Source organism: Quercus robur, chromosome 8 (genome assembly GCF_932294415.1).
Source record: "Quercus robur chromosome 8, dhQueRobu3.1, whole genome shotgun sequence".
NCBI classification, from domain to species: Eukaryota; Viridiplantae; Streptophyta; class Magnoliopsida; order Fagales; family Fagaceae; genus Quercus; species Quercus robur.
The window spans coordinates 63,367,337-63,392,363 of record NC_065541.1 but is presented as its reverse complement, the minus strand read 5'-3'; the positions used below and the strand labels follow the sequence as shown (position 1 = coordinate 63,392,363).

The following is a 25,027-nucleotide window of genomic DNA, read 5'->3' as shown; positions in this document are numbered from 1 at the left end:
AAACTCAAGTTTATACGAACTTGATTTTGGGTTGAAACTCAAGTTTGACAAACTCAAGTTTCAAAAAGAGTCTACATAACTAAATAACTTAGTTACATGCTATTCTTTTAAAATTTTTCTTAAAAAGTACTATTAAGCAAATTTTGCCCTACATAAGTGCCATTGCATGGCCTTTATTTTATGGTCAACCCCTTTACTAGCTGGGCCACGGTTTCGAATGCCCGTTGCCCTTTTCCTTTTCTAAAAGAGATAAAAGATATAAAATGGAAATACTCCAAAAATGATAATGAAATCACTCTCAAATTTTCATTTATTTTTATTTTTTACATTGCTATCAGATGAATAAGGTTGTAAATAAGTTTTTTTTTTTTTGGTTAAAACTAGAGATAAGCATAAATTAGAAATTAATAAGTTTGTTATAAAACATATCAACCTTATCAAAGGCCAATAAACTTTCCACCACAGGCGGTGGTTTCATAGCACTCGATCCCATTTTAGCCAATACATCAGCAAATTAGTTGGCTTCACGCTAGATGTGCTCTATTCCATTGTTGCATGGGGATATGTTCTAAATAAGTTGAGTCAAGCCAAATATCAAGATATTTATGTTTAATTTATTGATTTGAAATGGAATTTATCTCGTTATCAATCATGTACCTACTCCATGATGGTAAGAAGTTTTGTTGATAGAAATAACTAAAACCAACCAATCTATATTCAATTAACTAAATAAACTAATTTAATGCACTTTTAAATAAGAAATTTATGTTTTTATTAGAATAATAGTTAATTGATTATATTTACCATTGCTTGTTATTTTAAAATTTTTTGTGACAAATAAAGATTTAATAAGATATTAGAGCAGGTGCTCTTGAGTGGTAATTTAACTATTTCTCTTTTAAACGCTGCATGTATTAATAATTAACTATAAAAAATTTCATCTCTAACGTTCACAAACATATCAAACTAAGCCTTTATTCAAGTTTGATTATGTAAACTATTCGAATTTCAAATTTGAGTTTAAACTTGGTTGATTTAGTTCATAAGGGAGTTCCAACGAACATCTTAACAAGTCCAGATCAAGTTATTCACAACATTTTATTTATTTTGGTTTCTTTTCTTTATGAGTAAACAAATAAAGAGAAAGTTTTGCTTTCGTAGGTACAAATTTTTGGATCAAACTTTGGACTATATACCTTAATAAAGAGATAGGCTTTTTTTTTTTTTTAAGTGCTGGGTATATATGGCCTAGTTCTGTTGAGAACCATACTATTAAATCTAGTGCTAGATTATATACTATGATCAGTTGTGGTCCATAAAGAACTGATTCTGCGCCAATTTCCCTTGTTTCGAATAATGCTAGTTTTTTCTGCCCCCTGTATTTTCCAATTCCTTTGTTTCCGCTAAGAAGGACAATAAACACTTGTTTACTTCATTTTCAACGAAGACTCATTGCTAATTTTAGTGTCAATATCTTCTTTTCTAGATTTTTCCACTTCCCAGCTGTGACATTCTCTAAACAAAAACAAAATTCCCCTCTCCATATACAGTTCAAAGACAGGATCTACTTTTATCACTTATTAGAACTTTTAGAGAAAGTTTCCTATCTGTCATGAAAACTACGCATTTTTTTTCGACCTTCGAATATTTTAAAAATAACTTCAAGAGGTTAGTTAAGTGTTTCCTAAAACTTCATGATATCTATAAAACTCTGGGTTCAAAACCTCTATCAATATGTTGGGCCACTCATTAAGATATTCTTCTCTATAATAACTTGGTATATATGGAACGGGGGATTACATACATTTAAGAGAATAGTCAAATACTTTAAAAAGTCTTAATACCCTCCTTTATAAAAAGAAATGCAAACTTTTGAGAGATAAAATAAAAAAATAAAAAAGTTTAGATTTGAGAGGCTGAGGAAAATCACCTATGTTTCAATTTATACTTTTGGTATCATTTACCAGCCTACAAAGTGTATAACCCATATGTCATCTTACAATTTTGTTCAGCACAATTTCAACTTAGATTCTTCCACAAGTATAGCACTATAGCTACAAGTCCAACTCCAAGATAGGGATGAAAAAGTCCATCTCTTTACTTGCAACAATCTTTTTGTGGTCAATGTTTGTGTTTGCCCTCTCATCTTAACACAGAAAAATGATTTGTTTCTCGATGACGCTGAAATTATCTGTAAGTAATGCATAAGAATTAATGTTCTCTAATTTTCAACTTGACCAAGGTAGAGAACTTTTTGATGCAATCAACCTTGAATAGCTATGACCTAGATCAGCATTTGAAGTGGTGTCATCTCAAGGCTCCAGGAATAGCGATGAGATGAAGATTTTGCAACATTCAATTAAAAAACCAACTTGCTATTCATGAGTTTTATTATACTATTTTAGCTAACTTTTACATTTATTTACAATACTTTTAGTAAAAAAATTTTAATTTCAGCAAAATAAACAGATTCCAAACAAATCCATATAGTATACATATAAACCCAAGTGCTAGTACACAAATACCATTTAGCTTCAACTTAAAAAGTGGTAAAACTCAGCAAGGAAAAAAAAAGTGGTCTGAAAAAAAAGGCTTCAAAGTTCAAATTAACAATCTCTACCGAGCAAGATTACAACTTCACAGTAGTTTCTACTTTCTACGATGAAGCTTGCAATTTAAAATTTTAAAGTAATAGAACTTATATGGTTGTCAGTAGCAAAGGAAATAAAGAGATAGTGTGATATTCAAGAAAATATTACAACATTTTTGGTGGACCACCAACAAGTTACAACTAGAATTTTTTAAAAGGAAAGAATAAAGGCTTTTACAACCATATTACGTCCCTTTTGAAGTTGTATAATACTATCTAATTATATAAAATCACATAGACCTGCCTTTTTTATTGAACAAGTAAACCTGCCTTTTAGGTTGTCATAGTTTATGAAAACTTCCATGTAAATTAAAAAAAAAAAAAAAAAGAACTGAAAATTTGTAACTTTTTTTTTGGGATATGATAATCAAAAGGTTATTATAAATTAAATTGTGTCTAAATGCTTTATTGCCAAAGGTCTGATAGAAGTTCATTGTGAGTTGTCCGATCTATTTCTTAAATCCAACTGATTCTTCGTCAAAGAACAATTCCGGCCAGTTTCCTACTTTTTAATGTTCTTTTGATAAGGCAACAAAGTCTCTGCAGATTTATTAGTTATAATATAAGGGCCTATGTCAACAAAATAAAAGCAAGTCTACGTGATCTTTTGCCTGTTGTATGAGGCTTTTAATTTGATGTGCCCCCTTCTGTTATGTATGCGGGACGCTTTTGCTTCATCAAAAAAGCCATAGTGAATGGAATGGCCACTTTAAAACATAGGTTTAGAAGTGAACCATTTTAAAACTTATGTCAATCTTGGTACAAGTTTGTTTCTCTAAAATGCACAAATAAATAAAGTGGTTCTAATTAGTTCAACTTATAAAATCTCTAATAGTTAAATAAGAAATTTAGGGTTTAATTTTTACTTACACCAAAAATTGATCGGTGTCTTTGTCTAATAACAAAGAGCATATTGATCAAAAGTGGACATCATAAGTTGAAATTCTAAAAAAAATATACACAAATATAAATATCAAATCTTTTTGCCAAGCTTGAGTACTTAATTTTAATCTTAATTTGGGTTTATAATACTTATTGATATGAACACGTTATGTGTCAATTTGGGAACAACTTATTTAACTGAAACTGAAAACATTTTGCTGAAAGTACTATAGATAAAAGTAAAAGCTAGTTGAAATAGTATAGTAAAACCTATGAATAGTGTAAAAAAGTGAAATGAAACTCATGAATAGTAGCAAAAATAAACGAAATAGTAGCAAAAAAAAACTAAATAGTAAAAAAAGCTGCACTTTCAACCAATACCAAACGCAACTATATAAAAAGAAAAAAAATATGTGATTTATCACATTTTTTATTCAGCCTTTATAGAACAAATTCTTGACTCCACATCTTCCCCACTTTTTAAAGTTTAAACCTCATAAGATCGATTGAAGTTTCTTGGAAGTTGGACTATAGAATTTCTAAAAATTCATATAATTCTTCATAATAAAATGTTTTCCAATTCCTACCTCTTTTGATTAGGTATCTAGTGCCGACGCTTTAGTTCACATTGCCTGCAATAAGAAAAGGTTGCTTTTATTTAATAATGCAATGCACAGTGTCATCGTTTGTTCATGCATTTCGGCCTCTTTTGTCACACACAAGAAAATGGAGCCCTTTATCATGATCTTTCCATTAAGGAACAAAACGATTCATGCAATTTTGTCTGGTTCTCTAACTCTTTGTCACTTTGCCTTGTAAAAGGCAAGGTTTTTCAAGTGTCCTTTTGTTACGTATTCAACACGTTCATCCCATTTGTCACGTAACTAGTTAGCATCAATGCTATTGCTAAATCCTCGTATGTTATTCCTTTAATTTGATTCTTACCATTTTGAGTGACAAATTGAAGCAACTGTAGGTTATGAACTGAACCATTGTGTCTGCGTTTGGTTATGTAAAATCCAGGGATTGATGTGAACCCTATACCTAATTGACAGCTGCGAACCTAGAAATTAACTTTCTGTGCTTGTGAAGAAAGTGTCGGGAACAATTTTATTCCCAGCTTTAGATTTCCCAACTTTTTCTGAAGGAAGATGGCGATGTAGAAGTGGTCGCGGTAGATGCCATGTTTCTGCTAAAAGGCAAGGCCTCTGACTCAGCCACATGTAACAGAGCGCACCGTGCAGATACCTTCCTCTATTTTATGCTATTCAATCTACGATAGAAGTGAACTAATTAGAAAAGAACATGAAAATAAATTATTACATTTTGATTGTATTGTAAGTCATTTTTTTTTTTTTTTTCTAATTAGAACTGAACTAAGTTTTCAAGCTTCTTTTTTTTTTCTTTTTCTTTTTTGCTTGTATTGTAAGTCATTTCTTTCTTTCTTTCTATTATGTAATGCTTCACATTTTTCACCCCCAACCAAAAAAAAAAAAAAAGAAGAAAAAAAAAGGCTCCTTGGTGATCCCCAACACACGCACAATCATCAATGGTGGAGCCAAAATTTAAGTTCGCGGGGGGGTGGGGGGAATTTATAAGCAATGCATACGGGCACAAACACAAAAAATAACATTAGTATATTTTCTATACTGTATTTTTCTATCGGGCCTCGGCGGGAGGCCCGCACGACGGGCTATTAGCTCAGTGGTAGAGTGCGCCCCTGATAATTGCGTCGTTGTGCTTGGACAAAGATTCATTTACACATGAATAATTTTTTAATTAAAAATTCCATTTTTAATTCTCATAAAAGATTTTAGTAGTTGGAAAACTCAAGTACAACTCATATGAATATGATATTGTAATATTTTAAAAACGAAATTGTGAACTTACACACACTTGAAAATTCAAAGTTTAACATGAAAACAGTATTGAGTTTTAGAATTTATTATATAATTATCTTTACATTTTATTGCTTACACAAATTTTATTAGCGAAGAATAAATTACTACATTAGAAATTTGTGATTCTTTTATCATTTTTATCAGGCAATAATAATATATTATTTCAATCTTTTCGATTAAAACATGTGTTTCTTAATAGTTCTTTTTTTTAATCTTTTTTTTTTATATATATATTTTGAGCTTTAAAACACATTGATAGATTATTAATGATTTTATTTTTCTTTCATATTTAATGAAGTTTCCATTAAAAAAAAATAGTCCAATGATTATTTTATAAATGAAAAAGAAATACATAAAGCAAATCCATACATGAAACAGAACAAGGAAATAAATGGATACAAAAATTAAGATGGGCCAGCCATATGGAGGGGAGGGAACAAATTGATAAAAGGACAAAAACTTTGAAACTCACACATCAGTAATTACACTTGAGTTCTATTTCCTCATATTCCTGTTATTTAGTGTAGGGTGTAGTCATATGATTGGAGGTAGCAAACTCATGACATATAAGTAAATCTCTTAAAAAAATTTGGGCGAGCCAGGGGGCGCAATTGCCCCCCTCGACCCCCTGGCTCCACCCCTGACAATCATATATATTTAGAAGAAGGCAATATTATCTACCTACAATCCTTAGCGAATCCATTCAAATTTAGAGCACTCCCATCAGGTGTGCTAAATGTGCCAAATGCCAAATATTTGGCACATTTAACACACCAAACACAAAAACAAGCTCTCATCAGCCGTTCTATATCTCAAAAAATTTAGAACATGTCTACAGTACCGTCTCAAATATGAGACGGTACGAACAAAAATGCTATACACTGTTTACCTATATTTAATTCGTTTTTTCTCTCTCCTCCCTCATTTGTCTCTCTCGGTCACTCCATCTGCAACCCATCACTCTCTCTCTCTCTCTCTCTGGCATTCTCGCCTCGCCGTCTCGCCGCGCCGTCTCACCAAGACGTCTCGCCACGTCGTCTCGCCAAGCCGTCTCGCCACGCCGAGAAACAGAGATCGCCCAGGATCGCCACTAGTCACTGACCCACTTCCATCAGCGACGGCGACGGAGACGGTTTGTCGCTCTTGAAAGGTAACAAACACTGAAGGAAGAAAAAAAAAATGGGTTTGTGCCGATTCAATTTATGATTTAAGTGTAAATTGTAATTAATTTTATAATTGATTTGGTGGATTTGGGATGTGGTTTGTTTAAGGTTTCTGCTGGTGGTGGATGTGAATTTGTGCCGGTGGTGGGTTTGGGTTTGTGCCGATCTCTGGTTGTGTTTTTTTTTTTTTTTTTTTTTTTTTTTTTTTGAGGCGGCGTTGGCGGATGTGGGTTTGTGCCGGTGGTGGATGTGGGTTTGTGATCTCTCTGGTTGTTTTTTTTTTTTTTTTTGGTTGAGGCGGCGTCGGCGGATGTGTATTTGTGCCGGTGGTGGGTTTGGGTTTGTGCCGATCTCTCTGGTTGTTTTTTTTTTTTTTTAAGGCGCCGGTGGTGGCCGGCGATGTTTGTGCTGGTGGTGACCGTTGGTGATGATGATGATGATGATAGTGATAGGGATAGGGAGGAGGAGGTAATATATTATTTTAATGTGTAATAAATATTATTTTAATGTATAGAATTGAAGAATAGAACATCTGATAAATGGTATGTTGTAAAATGATGTGTTAAAATGATAAAGTGGGTTTTTGGTGTGTCAAAATAGCATTTTTTTTTAGAGTGCTGATGAGAATGCTCTTAGTGCCACATGATATATCTATAAATCTATATTGATCGTACAAAACTCATCATATTGCTGCCACTTTAACTAACAAAAACCTTATAATTACATTATGGTTCTTATACCATAGCAATTGTCTAGCTTGAAAATAGACTATAATTACTATATTATAGCCACCGTACTCTTTATTCTCCTATCCTACCCCTACATGGCTCCATCTCCCTCCATCCAAAAATACTATGAAGTCTAAATAAATTGTGTTATGGTCAAATGTGTCTTGTGTTGGCAAACCGTTTCCAAAACTTCGGTTAAATGTAAACGAGTTGTTACTTTTTAGTGTCTAGAATAGTGATTGAAAACTTACATTGAAGACACAAAAAACAACTCAATAAACGGCTCAAAATGAAGAATTTATGCTGCCTCAAGGCCCTCGACACTAGGCTCAATTGCATGTCGACAAATTGGGCTTAATTAAGGTTTCACTCCCGTCAATTGATTGAGGGAGTGTTTGGTACATATACTTAAATAACAGTTTTCAGTTTTTTTGGAAATACGTGTGGGTGAAAAAATATGTGAAAATACGTGTAATGTTGTTTAAAAACTGAAAATAGTTGTTTGAGTTATGGTACCAAGCGGGCCCTCAAAGATTTTAGAATTTGTTTTCTCAAGTTGCATCCCAAGATGATCAAGAGGCTTTGGGTTTTGTGCACTAGAGTTCCGAAGGTGTATTTAAAGTCATATTAGGCTGTTGTTAACATATGGAGAATACTATGTGAAGTGGAGATCTTGTTACGATGACTATGTGCCTAGAGTTTTGTACCAAACATTATGTTCAAAGTTCCATTAAAGGTTAATGATTTTTTCATAGAAGACCTTGCATCATGACTACTGCAATTAAGCTATTGTGGTGAGTTAGACATGGATTAGGTATTCATGCATCAAAAAGATCCATAAGATAAAAGAATCCAATTGGATTGTTGCTACACATGGTCACGTGAGTAAATCCTATTTTAGGAAGCAATACTAGGATCGGGTTATATTTCCATTTTTGTCTTAGTGGACTTTTTAGTTGGTAGAGAGCTTCAAACCACCTGTTGGATTTTTTGCGTTAGGGTTTTTCATTGTAACCATATCATTGTATTCAGATTTATTTTCCATTTGCACCTTTGTAATTTACAATATTGGTTGTAGCAATCACATGCTAAATTTGGACATTTGCATAATTAGTATAATTAATCAACTTAAAATCAACCGAGTGATATAAAATAAATCCAATTCAAAACCGATTAGGTTTTACTATTTGACCATTTCAATTTACATCAAAGTAAAACTAGGCTAGTTCTAAAATCTAACAAACATAAGAGCATTTTTAGCAGGTTAGACAAATTTTTGTACTGTTTGGAGAATGAACTGTGATTTTTACCTTTTAACTACCCACTTTTTCAAATACACTTTCCAATAGATTCTCTATCCCATTCTCTATCTCATTTAAATATTATTTTTTCATTTATTATTTATTCTTTTTTTAACAACTACACATCTTCCAACATTTTTTTTATTCAATACTTGATTATTATAATAAGAAAAAAAAACATTTGAAGAATGAATAGTAATCCATCAGACTTGATTCATGAGCCAAAAAAAATTTCACATATATAGAGTCCATTGAAAACCTATCTTGTGGATTTACTCTCTACAATGGAGAAAATTTTATGTTTAGAGAGTCTATTAAAGATGCTGTAGCTATGTTTGAGATTTTTTTCTTTCTTTCTGGGGTCTAGTTGGACTTTTGCTAGGGCTCCTACTCAAGTTAGGTTTGTTTGCCATTATTTGGGCCCATGAAATGAAATCTACGACCCCATCCCCCATTTCCACAAGGTCCACAGCTCGATATGACTGATTTATCTTCAAAAAGGAAGTTTTGATAGACAGACAGAACAGCGCCTGTCCGTGAAATCCCAAAATTTTAAAAAATTCCCACAACACGACACCGTTTCATGACCGCTCCCCTTTCACTTTCAGTCCACAGATCCTTAATCAAATGAATTATAACACCGCAACATATGACTTAGCAGCCGTCTCTATCTTCAATGTTTTTTAAGAGTTTGACACTTCCACCTCTCCCTCTCAAAAGCTTAAATAAATTAATAAAAAATAGAATCTGTCATTTCCTTTCCTTTTTTCCACTCTTCTTTCCCGAGAAAATACTTTTTATTATAAACTCACCAAAATAGACAACACAAAAATAAATAAAGTCTCAAACACTGAGAGAGAGAGGAAAAAAACACAAAAAAACAAAAGTACCAACCAAACCAACCAAACCCACCCCCTCTCTAGGGTTTCCTGAAATCGTAGCCGTTCCAAGGGGGGAGGGGGGAGGGGGAGGATCTGAAAAAAGAAATCCAATGGCGGCGCAAGGTCAGGTTACGATGGACCTTGCCGTAGTGGATGATATAATCAGGCGGCTGACAGAGGTCAGATCAGCGAGACCGGGTAAGCAAGTTCAGCTATCGGAGAATGAGATCAAGCAGCTTTGTGGTGCTTCCAGAGACATCTTTCTTCAACAGCCTAATCTTCTCGAACTCTCTGCCCCTATCAAGATTTGCGGTACTGTCTTCTCTTTTTTTTTCTTTTTTTTTTTTGCTGAATTTGCGGTACTGTCTTCTACTACTACTACTGCTGCTGCTTTTTTTATTTTATTTTATTTTTTTTAAATTGAATTTTATAATGTCTATTAACTTTTTACAGCGAGTCGGTTAAACAGAATTTGTTTATTAGTTTTTGCTACTTACCGACATAAGTGGGACCGTTTGAAGCCGAGTTAAAATAACACTAGTAGAAATAGTTAAAAAATGACATGTATGAATGATAGAAAGTCTTGGTTGTTGTAGGTAAATTAGCTGATAGGCTCTTAGATTAGGGTGGTTTTTTTTTTTTTTTTGGCTTTTAGGAGTAAAGAAATATGTATGGATGGTGAATAATTTTTAAGAGGTTTTGTAGTTCTTTCATTCTTCCATAAGAATGGGTGGAGGGTGAGATCGTGAGTTCAAAATCTACTAAGTGTGAGTAACTTACCGATAAGAAAAAAGAGGATTTTGAATGAGTTTTTTGGCTTGTGTTGTGTTGTCATATGGTGTGAATTGGCAATGATAATTTTTGTGTGTTGATACTTGGTACTGCTGTGCAACATGAATATATATCTTACTCTATGCTCAAGATAGTGCCATGTAAGAAGTAGAACTTTAACTTCAGTGAATAGTACTTTTAAAGTTCTGGACTTATAAAGCATGAATAGTGAATTGGGGTTTTTTCCCTAAAAACTTGCTAACACGCAAATAGACGGGCTCATAGAATGTTTTTGTTCCTCAAGTGGTTAATGTCTCTTTTCGATTCGTTGAAATGCAGGATGTGTACTTTCTGTCTTTGTAAAAGATGGTGGTTTGTCTGCTACTCTACTTTCTTGTAGGAGATTATGATTATTTCCATGAGTTGAACAACCTTGATAATCTAACATCTTAATAAGTATGTTGGAACTTGGGTGATGATGGACCATGGACCTTTGTCTTGCTGGTATTTTTGGGGGGTAGGGGGTGCAAGGGCTTCATAAGTCATTAGGGTCCATGTCTACTGACTTATTGTTCAGTTTTTTTCTTCTCTTAGTTTAGTCTCTTGATTGTTTTCTGTGGTGTTCTGTTTTGTGCTTTGCTGTGTTCATTCTCAGGAACACATTGTATGTTTCTTTTTCCATTTTCATCAATAATAATTCTTATATTACCTATAAAAAATAAGAGTCCATGTTTATCGACACCTAATCTAATGTGGCCATGTTTGTTAATGAGTTTTTGAAGGAACTTTGGTGAATGGCAGCATGGATGCTTAGGTAGTAAGCCGTTGTGAAAGAGATCCTTGTTATGCTGTGGTTGTCAACAATAGAAGGATTAGGACAAGCTGATTCCTTTATCAGAATTTAACCCTCTTTTTTTACTTATAAAAAAAAAAAATTTATCCCTATTTAACTTTTAATGAGTAGAGTGGGGTTTGGGCTATATTTGACATTTTTAACAAATCCAAGAGGACTAAGAGTTAATTTGGCGCACATCTTCTCCTTGTAAGATCAAGGTATAGTGGTGCGGACACGAGGTACAAGCCCCCAATTATACGCATGTATAGGAGGAAAAGCAAAAAAAGGACGGCCCAACCTGTGGCCTTATGGATGGAGCCTATTAGTTATTGGGCTTGAGATTAAGCAAGCCCGAGTATTTAATAATTAGGGTTTCTTTATGCATTTTATTGTTAGCTATTTAAGCACTTTTTTTTATTATTGTAAGATAGCTTTTTCAGAATTATTAAAAATGTGTGTTTTCTTTACATTGGTGCCGACTCTAGTTTTGCTTGGTGTTGACTCCAAGCAACCCTTAGGTGCTGACTCCTAGGGTTTACCCTTTTGTTCTATTGTTGTTGTATTGTTCCATTGAAATAGTGTGGTTATCCTATGTCATATAGGGTGAAGTTGTGGGTTCAAAACCCACTAGGGTGCCATTTAAAAAAAATGGACTAATCTGCTCTAGAGCTCATGCTCAAGAGGCAATTATGATTATTCATTTTAATGAAATAACTGTCCTAATTTTGTGGATTTGAATCTCACCTTGTGAATTTCTTCTTTCTATTTTCAGGTGACATTCATGGACAATACAGTGATTTATTAAGGCTTTTTGAATATGGGGGTTTTCCTCCTAATGCAAATTATCTATTTTTAGGGGACTATGTGGATCGTGGCAAGCAGAGTTTGGAAACAATATGCCTCTTGCTTGCCTATAAGATTAAATATCCAGAGAATTTCTTTCTTCTAAGAGGAAATCATGAATGTGCTTCTATTAATCGGATATATGGATTTTATGATGAATGTAAGCGGCGATTCAATGTGAGACTTTGGAAAGCCTTTACAGACTGTTTTAACTGCCTTCCTGTAGCAGCTCTTATAGATGACAAAATATTGTGCATGCATGGTGGCCTTTCACCTGATCTGACAAACTTGGATCAAATTAGAAATTTAAGTCGTCCAACTGCTGTTCCGGACACTGGGTTGCTGTGTGATTTGCTCTGGTCAGATCCTGGTAGAGATGTTAAAGGATGGGGAATGAATGACAGAGGAGTCTCATACACCTTTGGGCCTGATAAGGTGACAGAGTTCTTAACAAAGCATGATTTGGACCTTGTCTGTCGTGCCCATCAGGTCACTGACTTTGCTCTTCTTCCCCCCCCCCTTTCCTTTTTTAAATAATAATTTCCCTCCTGTTCTACTCATTCTGGAGTTTGGATACCTGAATAATTATTATGGTATAGGTTGTGGAGGATGGGTATGAATTCTTTGCTGACAGGCAACTTGTTACGATATTTTCCGCCCCAAATTACTGTGGTGAATTTGATAATGCTGGTGCAATGATGATTGTAGATGAAGATTTGATGTGCTCTTTCCAGATTCTTAAGCCAGCAGAGAAAAAAACAAAGTTCATGATGTCAAACAAAATGTGATGGTAGCTATATACTGCTCCTTCATCTTTACCAAGGTCAGTCTTATTTATTGCTTCCTTCCTTTATTTACTAATAATGATGTGTGTTGCACACCTCCAGGCATAGGAGCATGAGGATGTGTGGGTGTGTGTCTCAATTGTATAAATTATATTTTACTATTGTTATCTTGTTATTTCCCATGCAGAAGAGTTGGAAGCTTTTTTTCTTTTTTGTGGGTGGTGTGGTTGGGGGAATCAAGTTGGTTGGTTAACTTACAAATACTTTAGTATCCATCTAAAGCCCTGAAAATATCAAACAGTGGGTACATAGTTGTTATTAAGAGAAAGTGTCTTTTCTCAGTTTGATTTCTTATAAAGAGAGATTTTTGAGAAAACATAGTTATCAAATATTATTTCTTTCTTGTATTATTTTTTTTGTTTCAATGTCTGTTTAATCTTAATTTGTACATAAATAAACACAAGGGTTTTGTTAGTTAAAGCAGGGATTGTGTGTATCGGCGTTGTGCTACAATAAGTGCACTATGTTTCCGAAAGAGTTCCCTGCAACATTGATCGGGGGAAGGTGGGCAGTTGTGTTTCATCTTAACCATTGATATTATCAACAATCATCTTCCCCACATTGTTTTTTATTCTTTCTACAGTCTTTATAAAAAAAAAAAAAAACTATTTCTTTCTTGTTTCAACCTTTTTTATTGCCACTTTAAATTATAGAATGTATCTTTGTTTGAAAGTAAAATTGTTTGGATGGGGCAAGACAAGTTGGGTGGCTCATTTTTGCTTGGAATACCACATAATGTACTTTGTTTATGCTGTACTCATTATTGAGAAAACAACCGAGTGAGCAGGACAAATAACTTTCTTGAACTTGGAAATTAATCGTACCTGACTCATACCTTTAATGAGCATCAATAATCTCATCTTTGAGTCAAAACACACAGGGGAAAGAGCCATTTGATATGATTATGTGTACTGTTGGTACTGGTTATGGTCTCTGAGATGTTGATCTGCATTCTAAATACATTATACGTGTGACTTGTATCTTATTGCTTGTTGTCTCTGCATTTAGTAAATTAAAGGTTCAACAGTCAAACATTCAATAATCACAGCAGCTCTGTTTCTCAACTATTGCCTCTTCTCCTTCATTTATCTGTTTATTCATTTTCATGCAGAGGTCCTCCTCTTTTTTCATGGTGAATTGGCTGAAAATGAAGATTTCCAACATCGTAGGTTCCTTCTAACTCAAGGAGATGCAAGTGCCGTCTGTTGTGCTATAACTCATGTGAGTTGGGGAGGAGGAAGTTAGGTCTTGGGACTAGTGTGGAGGGCACAAGGCAGAAAATTTTTATTTTGCTGGTTTACCTTTCTCATTACCTCATCATCTGTGACTGACACAATGTGTACATATATTTGATGGGTAATTCATAGTTGTGCTTTCCATTGTGGGCAACGGAAATTGCCTCATTTACATTTCGCACGGGGTTTGCTGAACTATTTGTGAGCTGTTTATCTCAAATATTTTAGGTTTTTTATTTTTATTTTTCTTGGTTAAAAATATTTTAGGCTTATTTTGATGTTGAAGAGGTAGTAATATGCGAGTGGTGGCTGTTTATTATTGTATTCCAAAGTGTGATTTTTATTTATGGATGTGGTCTTGTTGGCCATCCATGATTATTGCCACTTGGATGTGAGTGCCACTTGGCATTTTGATTTTGCTGCAGCAGGAATGTTGTGATTCTTGCCATTTTGGTCTGGCTGAGCATTGCCAAAGGCATCTCATATACACAATATTCCCAATTCTAGTTCTGTCAATCATCTAATTTCAAAGCAGCTTTATGCCTTTGCTATGCTTCAACCAGATCAGCTACGACGGGCCAGGTCTAGCGAATGTTATAGAGCTGGTATTTTAGTGACAATATTTTTAGCTTAAAGCACATTTTCAGTCTTAGGGTTTCGGGTTATATTTTATTATTTTTTAAGAATTGACCGATAAGTGAAATAAATTATTTTCGTTAAGACATATCACTCATATAATATGATTTTATTTCTGTCATTAATTTAGCTGTTAGCTTTGTCAGATAAGTGTCACCCGTTAGAACATGTTTTCCATAGTATCAAGTATCATTAGATTATTAAAGAAAATGGATAACATGTGCAATATGAAAATAAAATCAAATATAAAGGGTTAAAATAAAAATTTTGTAATGTTATGAAGCAAAATAATAATAATAATAATAATAAATTCATTCTCAAAAGAAAAGAAAAAAAAAAAAAATCCTTTGTAAAGGTTGCCTATAAGTAAAGTATTGGGCAAATGATGCCAAAAAAACATGACAAGACATCTCTATTCTGAAGAGAATGGTCCAGGGCTATTGCTTAGAGAAGAAAAATAATAGTTATGATTTTTTTACACTATTTATTTTCCAATTTTCTTTCAGGAAGATTATATATTTTCAATAAAGTCACCTGTGTAATTTTAAAATTTAGTGGGAAAATATTATTACCAATTTTGTTTTTAATGAAAACATTATTATCAATTAACGAAATGACATCCACAAAGCTTAGATTTGGCAACGAATCCCATCATAGTTCAATACCAATTTCATAAAATCCAATTCCAAAAAACACACTTTTTACTTTTTTCGTAGATAGTAATTTTTACTAAAGTAGATTGAAAGGAAATGCATTTTAAGGCAAATATCATCACGCAAAAGTGGGAAATTAAGCAAAAGATCATTTTACTGTTTGCAACCGACTACTAGGCCCAAGTTTGTTGTCAACATTATGATTACAATTTTCCTTTTCAAAAACTTAAAAAAAAAAAAAAGAAGATAAAAGGAAAGCTGGGCTCCTTCAGCATAAAGGCGCTCTCTCATTTTAAATTTTCGTCCCAACGGCCCAACCTCTCTCTCTCTGCCTCTCTCATGTAGGGTTTCTCAGGGAAAACCAAATCCCAAAAAAATTGAAAAAATGTTTGAAAAAACGAAACGAAGGAAACTCCATTTCCATTGAATTTGAATTATAATCAAAATAGAATGCGTTGATTTGCTATTTCTATTGCTGAATTGATTTTCCTGGGAAAATTTTAGTGGTAGGTGGTGCTTTATATTTTAGTAAAGTTCGCAGTGAAAGAGTAAAAGAGAGAAAAAGAAAAAAAAAAAAAGAAACGATGAATTTATCGGATCCAGCAATGGCGTTATTGGCGGCAAGCGGAGGAGACACTGTGAAGCTCTTCGATGTTTCGGTGAAGGCCGGCGATCCTTGCGCTTTGACCTACACTCCCTCTCCTGGTTGCTTAGTCAATTCAGTGAAGTGGAACCACACCAGTCAGTCTCTCTTTCTCTCTCTCTCTCTCTCTCTCTTTGGAAATTGCATTTCATCAATGTTTGATTTGTTAGGGTTTTTTTTGGTGGCTGAGAAAATGGATGGAAGTGTTTTTTGAGTTTTTTGAGAATTTGTTTCTAGGTTACTATTAAGTGATGGTGGCGAGAAAAATTAGAGCTATGAGTTGTTTGATCCATTTTGGTGGTATGTGATTGTTTTGCAGATTTGGTTGTGGCGAGTGCTGGAGATGATAAGAAGATTTCGTTGTGGCGTAAGAATGGGCAGAGCTTGGGGACGATTCCGGTGGCCGGAGCCGATAGTGGAGACAACATTGAGGTAATTCTGGTGTTTTCGGTGAAGTAGCAGACTCTTGCAGTGTTAAAATGCTGAAGATATTATTAGATTAAGAATTGCTGTTCCATTCAATTTGCTTTCTGCTTGGGATTGAGATATATAGGAATAGGACTAGTATTCAAATACACATTGCGTGTATTAGGAGATATGTGTATGCGTATGTGTATGTGTATGCGTATGCGTATGTGTATATGTTGGTGTTTGAATAAGTTGAATTATGCTTGATAATAAAAGGTAATAGCTGTTCAGTTGTCGATGTAAAACTTCTGAACTAAAACGCTGTAGATACTAGTAGGTTCAGAATTGGAGGTCCATTCAGTTATTCAAATTCACATGTGTGTATAAGGAGGTATGTGTATGCGTATATGTTTGTGTTTGAGTAAGTTGAATTATGCTTGATAATAAAAAGTAATAGCTGTTCAACTGTCGATGTAAAACTTCTGAATTAAAATGCTGTAGATATTAGTAGGTTTAGAATTGGAGGTCCATTCAGTTATTCAAATTCACTTGTGTGTACAAGGAGATATGTGTATGTGTATATGTTTGTGTTTGAATAAGTAGAATTATGCTTGATAATAAAAAGTAATAGCTGTTCAATTGTCGATGTAAAACTTTTGAACTAAAATGCTGTAGATATTAGTAGGTTAAGAATTAGAGGTCCATTCAGTTTGATTTGTGCTTGGGATATATAGGACTAGTATTCAAGTGCATGTGCAAGTAGATATGTGGATGTGTATATGTTTGTGTTTGAATAAGTTGAAATATGCTTGAGAATGAAATGTAGTAGCTGTTCAATTGTCAATGTAAATTTTATGACCTAAGACAAATAATTAAGCTTTGAAAACCAGACATGAAGGATATTTTTTCAAGAAATAGTGTGGAGTGATTGGATACCTTGCATAGCGTTGGTGTTATTAAGGGTTCAAGGTTCATTTAACTGATGAGGTCTCTTGGAACAGCAATTAAGAATGTTTGTATATCCCATGTGTGTGTATATTAAACTATGAAGCACGGGTGCGGGTGCGGGACTCGGCAATTTTTGAAAAAGTAGGGTGCGGGTGTGGTGAGACTCAGCGATTAAAAAATTATTAAAAATATTTTTATTTATATTTTCTATATATTTTTACAATTAAAATATTCTTAAAAAACACATTAATATACCTTGATTCACAAAACAAAGAAAGAAGAAGGCAAGAAACACATTGGAGGTCAGAATTTCGGCTGCTCCGACGAGTTTCAAGGCCGATTTCGGCCTATTTCGGCCGTATCCGTCGCCGGCTGATACAACTTGATATGGCTGATACGGCCCGATTCTGGCCGAATCAGCCCGGTTCGGCGTGAATCTGAGAAAAAAAAAAAAAAAAAAAACTCAGACGCGGCACCGACGCGCAGTCAACCGCGTCAGACTCGGGTGCGGCACCCTCCTAGCCGCGTCCGTGCTTTCTAGATATTAAATGTGAATGTTAAGATGGTTAAATGGAGATACAAGGAAAGAAAGGATTTGAAATGAGGAAATTTGCTTTAAAATAGGGAGGTCCCTATTGATGAAAAGATGAGGGAGAGTCGCTTGAGATAGTCTGATCATGTTCAGAGGATAGCAATTAGTGCACCACTGAGAAAGAGTGAGTTGATTAAAGTTAGGGGAGCAGAAAAAGGTAGAGGAAGACCTACAATAAGATGATTAGAAGTAGTAAAAAGGACATGTCAATTAAGAATAGAATACATGTCAATTAAAATAACATAGAGTATGACTTAAGATAGAATAGAATGGCAGAAAAGAATGCATGAAGCCGACCCTGACTAGTATGTTAAAGATTCTTAGCTAATGTCAAAATTTTGGGACTAAGGCTTGATGGTTGTTGTGATGTGTGTGCATAAAAGGTCTAGAAGCTGAAAAATTAAATCCTCAACAAAACTTGTGAACATTTCATTCAGGAAATGAAACAAAAGGAATTTATAGAAACTCCATCAATCCTTTATTCAATTACCAAAAATGTAAGCAAATTATGTTATACTTGTGGGTGGGGACCTCCATGCTTTTGGCATTAAAGTAGACACATGGAGCTTTTGTATATGTAAGACTGCCATGTATAATTTCTAGGATGAGTGATCCAACCTTGTAAGGGTTACAAGATGGGTTGATGGATGAATCAACTAATGTAGCACCTGGTGGAGAGAAGTTAGGGTGCTGAACTCTTGTATCATTATAGAAGATGATCTATTGATTGTGATCTGTGTGTGTTTATGCGTATCTATGTGTATGTTTCCTTTTGTATTTGCTTTTATGTGGTGAAAATCTTATTGATTTGCACCCATACAAGAATCATTCACTGTGGTGAGTCCTTGATGGTCATCATTGAAACTTAATCTGTACACCCAAGATAATGAATTTTCTTGGTTTAGTTTTATGGTCGTGGTTGATTATAAATAATTTTACAGGAGTCTATAGCGGCTATCAGCTTCAGCAATAAGGTATCCAGATACATATGTTCTGGTGGAAGTGGTCAAGTTGTAAGAATATGGGATTTGCAGAGGAAACGATGTATTAAATGGCTGAGAGGTCATACCAATACAATAACGGGTGCAATTTACAACTGCAAGGATGAACACTTGGCTTCCATAAGTCTTAGTGGGGATCTCATACTTCACAACCTTGCATCAGGTGCCAGGGCTGCTGAACTCAAGGATCCCAATGAACAGGTTCTTTGATTTGTTGCATCTTGGTGCTGTTGTTCAGGTGTTTATGGTTTTGAGTTCTGGTTTTCAAGCTAATTGTTTGTGTTTGGGATTGTAAGATCAGGTATTGAGAGTGCTTGATTATTCCCGGATTAGCCGACACCTTTTGGTTACTGCTGGTGATGATGGGACCGTACATTTATGGGATACAACAGGTCGCAATCCAAAGGTTCGCAGTATGTTACTGATTCATGTTTAAAACAACAAAAACTCAGTATCACTAAGCAAGTTATATGCTTCTTTAAATTTTCGTATTCAATAAACTGAATAAAGTCATAGTTATGCTGCTGCTTTGATTCTGGAAAATACCTGTTTTAACTGTTATTGCACTGCATTTTCTGAGCCTTTTTTAGATGAATGGCATTATGGTTTACTGCCACATATTTGCAGAGCAACATCTAGATATATAAAGAAATTACTAGCTTCCTTGGCAGATATTTTTAAACATTGTTTCTAGCACTTAAAAACAAAACCTGTGAAGCCCACTAAAAAAAGTATGCTCACTGTTTTGAAAATTCATCTTAAAATCATGTCCCAGAAACAGTGTGCAGATGAGTTTTTCGAGAACCTTTTCTTAATGATGAGAAACAATCTGAACCAATCAGGAAAGAAAACAAAAGGTTGGAAGAGGTGAATGATTCCATCATAGTGGAATGATGTTGCTACCTTATTTAAAAGAGAGAATATTTTATAACTTTTTTCTTCTTTCCATTAGTTTTGTGATTAAATTAGGTTTGCAAATGATGCTGTAGCCATTAATTGGACCCTCTTTCTTTATCTTTTTGCAGGTTTCTTGGTTGAAGCAGCACTCGGCGCCAACAGCTGGTGTTAGTTTTTCACCGTCCAATGATAAGGTCTCATTCTTATGGCCCTGTTATGTTTATATATATATATATATATATATGAATGTAGTTTTGTTTTATGCCATGAAATTGTGAAGATTTTTTCAGGGTCAGAATATGTATATATAGTTAAGCATTCTGCCATACCAAATTTTTTCTCATGACAGATAATTGCTAGTGTTGGTCTGGATAAAAAGTTATACACGTATGACTCAGGGTCTAGAAGGCCCTCATCTTGCATTCCCTATGAGGCACCTTTCTCGTCATTGGCTTTTAGAGATGATGGCTGGACTCTTGCAGCTGGAACAAGTAATGGTCGGGTGGTATTCTATGATGTCCGTGGAAAACCACAGCCCTTTGTAGTTCTCCATGCTTATAGTAGTTCAGAGGTACATTTCCTTTCCTCATTTATTGTGTCTTCATTTCTGGTTTTCACAAGTTGTCATGTTCTTGCAATTTTTTCTATATAATCACATTATGTTGCTTTCTGCTGACAAGTTTCTTTTCTGCTCAGTGTAGCTTTTGTCCAACATTGGCTTAGTGTACTAAAATTTTTCTTTTCTCTGTAACGCTGTTTTTAGGAAGTTTATATCTAGTCTTGTAAATGTTTGAAAAGTTTTTATAAGGTCCTTCCAAGTTCCCAATCACCTATTGTGCCTGTCATCATCATGACGGAGTCAGGTGATAAAGGGGAGATAAATGTCCAATGAACTGCTTCTATTAAAGAGGCATGATTCATGCACAATTACCATTTCAAGATTTTCCACCAATGTTATGCCATTTGTAGTTGTAAAGAAAATAAATAGAACTCGTAATTTTGATAATTTAAAAGATTGAAATTGAAACTTTATGGTAAATTATATTGTTATTGAAACTTTATAGTAAATTATACTGCTTAATTGAGTTGCATTTTCATCTCATACGGCTCCTTTAGAGCCATAAATACATCAAGGGACTGTACCATTTTTCAGCTTCACAACTCCCCTAGCTTTGCTTTGTAAATTTTTTGGAGTCCTTGTGTTCATCATCATGAACATGAAGTGTTTTTAATTTCAATATGTAAGGACCAAGTCTGTATTATTTATTTTGATTTGTAGGAGTGATTGTGTTCTTACTTTTAGACCATGGTGATGCTTTACACCTTTTTATCTTCACATTCATAGTTGATCTCCCAAAGCTCTATGCATACAAATAATTTGTTTAAATCATTAAATGTCAGAAATGGAGATCCAGCATGCTGCTCTATTTTAAATCTAATTGAACAATACCTTCAGTCCCGACGTTGGTACTTCATTAATTACAATAGCCTTTTTATTTTCATAAATTCATTTGATGCCGTGCTTAGGCTTTTGGGAGGTAGGGAATGGTGCACATCCTACTTATGCTGTACTTCATAATCATAAGTAGATGTCTAATGCCTTTCAATTCAAAGTAAATTAATTGGAAGCTAATGGTAGGTAAAACTATTAGAGTTTATTATAGGAATGCATTTCCCAGCAAATTGTATCCACTTGATCAGTGGCCATTCAAGAGTTTTGCCTCTAAGAAACAAGAAAAGGGGTTTTTTCCTTTTAAATAGTTCACATCAATGACATAATATTATTCAGTTCAGAGATTTGTGCTTCATAAACCTTAATGTTCTTAATCTTCATTTATAGTTTATACTAATCATTTCAAGTGTTTTTCAGGCTGTTACAAGTTTATGCTGGCAGAGATCAAAACCTGTTATCGTAAATGAAAGTAATTGCACTACTGAGACTGCTCTTGTAGGAAATGCTGTTGAAGACTCGATTCTTATGCCTGACCCACTTCCTTCTGTGACTTCATCGAGCCTTTCTCTGTCTACAGTAGTATCCAGTTCTCGAAATTTGGGCCGATTGGGTGCCTCCATGGAAGCATCTTCACTTACAGCAACCAGCAGTGCATTTGCATCTAGCACACTCCATACGTCTAACACAGAGGAAACACCACATCGAAGCCATTTAAGGGCAGGTGGTACATTGGCAAGGTTACAAGCTCCTCGTTCTAGTTATAACTTCAAGGATGATATGGAAGTGTTTTCCCCTCTTGTGGATGTTCAGCCAATAACACCCTCACTTGACAAGCTGTGGGATGACAATGAAGGAATCAAGAAGGATCATCTACTTGTAGATAAGAGGCCTCCATCACTGTTGTTTCCTTCATCCACCAGGAGATTCCCTATTGCAGATGATAGTGGCAATGACCATCCAATATTTGATTGGAAATCCAGCTCAACTTCCAAACAGGTCTGATACTCCTTTTAGCCTAGTTCCATTGGATGACTGCACTGCACAAACACCTATAGAAAAACTGGCACTTCCTCCTCCCATAATATTGGGATGGAGGGTGATGTCATGGGTTCAAGACCCCCTATTGGGTCTGTAGCTTACTAATAAAAATCCTCCGCACTGCACAAGATAATAAAAATATATTGAACTTTTGAATTTCAATGTAGAGTTTGAAGTATGAATCTTGACATACATGCTCATGCCCTTTAATTTTATGCTGTCTTTTTCATCAGCGCTTATCATTACAAAACTTGTGTGAATTAAAGAAATAATTTTTGTTAAAAAAAGCTTTATGCCTTGGACTGTGAATTGAATTCACTAAGATCACTTTGTTCAGTTGTCTCTTATTCTGCAATGCCCTAAAACTTAAAAGCCTTTCAGAGGAGAGTTGTAAGATTTAGTCCGCATTTTTAAGTAACCAGTTTTGGTTTCTACTTTCTTGCTTTTGAGTGAACAATTGAAATTCCTATAAGTATGATTTTTGGACAATAATCTCATTCGACAAATGTTGAACCATGAAACTGTAAAGTGATACTTAAATAAATATAGGGGCCATCTATTTTTTCTTTTACTCATTTCCAGGATTTCTCATATATTGTTTTGCTGAGTTTTATTGGCCCAATCAACTTTTTTTGTTATAGGTATTGCCGTATTGCCTCAATAAACTTGTGTTATGAGCACATCCTGTATTTTGAGTGGTTCCAAACTATATGCACTGTTGATTTAAATTCTGTTATAGACTTTATTGTTTTTATCTCTTTTTGTATGTTGTGATTAGAGCCTGTAATCTTTTAGGATTATTTTGTGTATACATCTTGTGTGCACTAAGTATCTCCTCTTTCTCAATCAAATTTGGTTACTTATGAAAAAAATGAAAAATCTTGGTCTGTGCAAATCCTCTATGCATCTGTAAATTGAATATTCTTAATGGTGATTTTTCTTTTATCACTTTGTGCAGGATGACACCCGATCTTCCTTTACAATTTTGGGTTCAACTCCTAGTCCATCTTCAAAAAGTGAAGACTCCTCTATCACTCCTCCAGAAGCTTGGGGTGGTGAGAGATTGTCTGATAAATATACTCACCTACGTCAGCCAATTCCTTTGCCATCTCGTTTTGGGACCTTGGCCTCTGGTGGCCAGTCATCAGGAGGGTCAATGTTTAGTGGATTACAAGATCTGTCCTCATCAACAAGTCAGACGAGTATTAGCTCCTTGACAAACTCAAACTTTGGTTATGCGAATTTTCGCGCCAAAGATGTCTCTTCAAATCAGGAGACATCATTTGGATTTCCCGAACACTTAACCTCTAGTTCCACATCTCTGTCCCTTGGTACAAAAGGCATCACCGGACAGACTAACCTTGATTTGCCAGGGCCAGCATCTTCAACCCTGCCTCGAAGATATTCTACTTACGCAGAGAGAATAAGCACAGCGTCTTCTTTCAGTGATGGCACATCTCTTTCAGTAGTTTCTCCAAAATTGAAGAAAACAGGAGCTGAAACCAGGGAGGAACTTTTGAATAACTTGTTGGCAAAATCCGATACAGTGTCTGCTTCGGAACTAGGAATTCTTCCATCAATGAATGTATGAATTTCATATGCATTAGATAAATGTTTGTTTATGCTTTTATAGAAGAGTGCAAGCATCGACTGATTGTCTATATGCTTTTGTTTTCGTAATATCTTCACTGTTGTGCTTTGCATAAAGAAACTGTGACCCTGTGGGTCTCAGTTGATATGGGTGGTGTTGATTGTGTGCTGTCATTAAAATTTAAAAGTGCAAAAGGGTGCTGACAAACATCACAAACATTTATGAAAGTAGTTTTGTTTATGCTTTTATTAGATTATGGTGGTTCATTGATTTGCAATTTGTGTGATAGGGAGTAATCTCACAACCCCAAAAGGCCCAGCAACCAGATGCACAGCAGGGATCCTCCTTTACACTTCAGCTTTTTCAACGCACTCTTGATGAAACTCTTGATTCCTTTCAGAAATCCATACACGAAGATATGAGGAACCTTCATATTGAAATTCTAAGACAATTTCATATGCAGGAGGTAAACACGGTATTAACTTCTTTGTTTCCTTGGCTTTTTGTTCTTTCCTCAAATTAATTTCTGGAATTATTGGGCAGATGGAAATGTCAAGTGTAATGAGCTCAATTTTGGAGAACCAAGCAGAATTAATGAAAGAAGTTAAATCACTCCGGAAAGAAAACCAGCAGCTCCGGCAATTGCTGTAAGCATGGGCGAAGATTGCATTATTTGTGGTTTTTATTTACCCTTAATTCTTTTGGAAGTATTTGGGGTCTGTCTGTTGTTTCATCTCCATAATTCACACTCCAGTTGTGGCCTTTTGTTTTAGTGGTGTACTAGGATTGCTATTCTCAGCAATAGTAGTGAAGTGGAGTTGTGTCAGTAAAAAAGGAAAAGGAAGTGGAAAAAAAAAATCAAAAGAAAATAGGGAAAATTTGCTTGCATTTTTGAGCTAGGGTTTCTGAAGATGTACAGAGATGTATATTTCAGCTAATGAACAGAAGCACTTGAATGGCTTCTATCAAGATTATGTGATATTAGTCTTAGTTGGTATGAAGATTTTTATTCTTTTTTAGTGGAAGATATGAAAGCTTTGAATAGAAATAGTGAGCTCTCATTTGGTTCTGTCAAATTTGATTGTTGAATTAAATCAAACTCTTAATATGATCGAGCCTCTTAATTAAATCA

At 34.7% G+C, this 25,027-nt stretch overlaps 2 protein-coding genes and 1 non-coding gene across 3 annotated transcripts; all 3 read left to right on the top strand.

Annotated features, from left to right (window-relative positions):
- Positions 1-9,454: 9,454 nt before the first annotated feature.
- LOC126697592 (serine/threonine-protein phosphatase PP1 isozyme 4) lies at positions 9,455-14,419 on the top strand. The gene is made up of 4 exons (XM_050394661.1): positions 9,455-9,818; positions 11,885-12,444; positions 12,555-12,778; positions 13,912-14,419. The coding sequence occupies exons 1-3, from the start codon at positions 9,617-9,619 to the stop codon at positions 12,741-12,743; spliced, it is 951 nt and encodes a 316-aa protein (XP_050250618.1). The 5' UTR covers positions 9,455-9,616; the 3' UTR covers positions 12,744-12,778; positions 13,912-14,419.
- Positions 13,218-13,364, top strand: LOC126697966 (small nucleolar RNA snoR135). The gene has a single exon (XR_007646338.1). It is a non-coding gene; the product is annotated as a small nucleolar RNA snoR135 (small nucleolar RNA).
- Positions 14,420-15,590: 1,171 nt separating the features above from the next.
- On the top strand, positions 15,591-25,027 carry LOC126697588 (protein NEDD1). Its single transcript, XM_050394654.1, has 10 exons — positions 15,591-16,065; positions 16,287-16,399; positions 18,857-19,117; positions 19,218-19,322; positions 19,942-20,007; positions 20,163-20,384; positions 21,684-22,262; positions 23,263-23,889; positions 24,185-24,361; positions 24,439-25,027. Exons 1-10 carry the CDS (start codon positions 15,909-15,911, stop codon positions 24,544-24,546), a joined length of 2,415 nt encoding a protein of 804 aa, XP_050250611.1. The 5' UTR covers positions 15,591-15,908; the 3' UTR covers positions 24,547-25,027.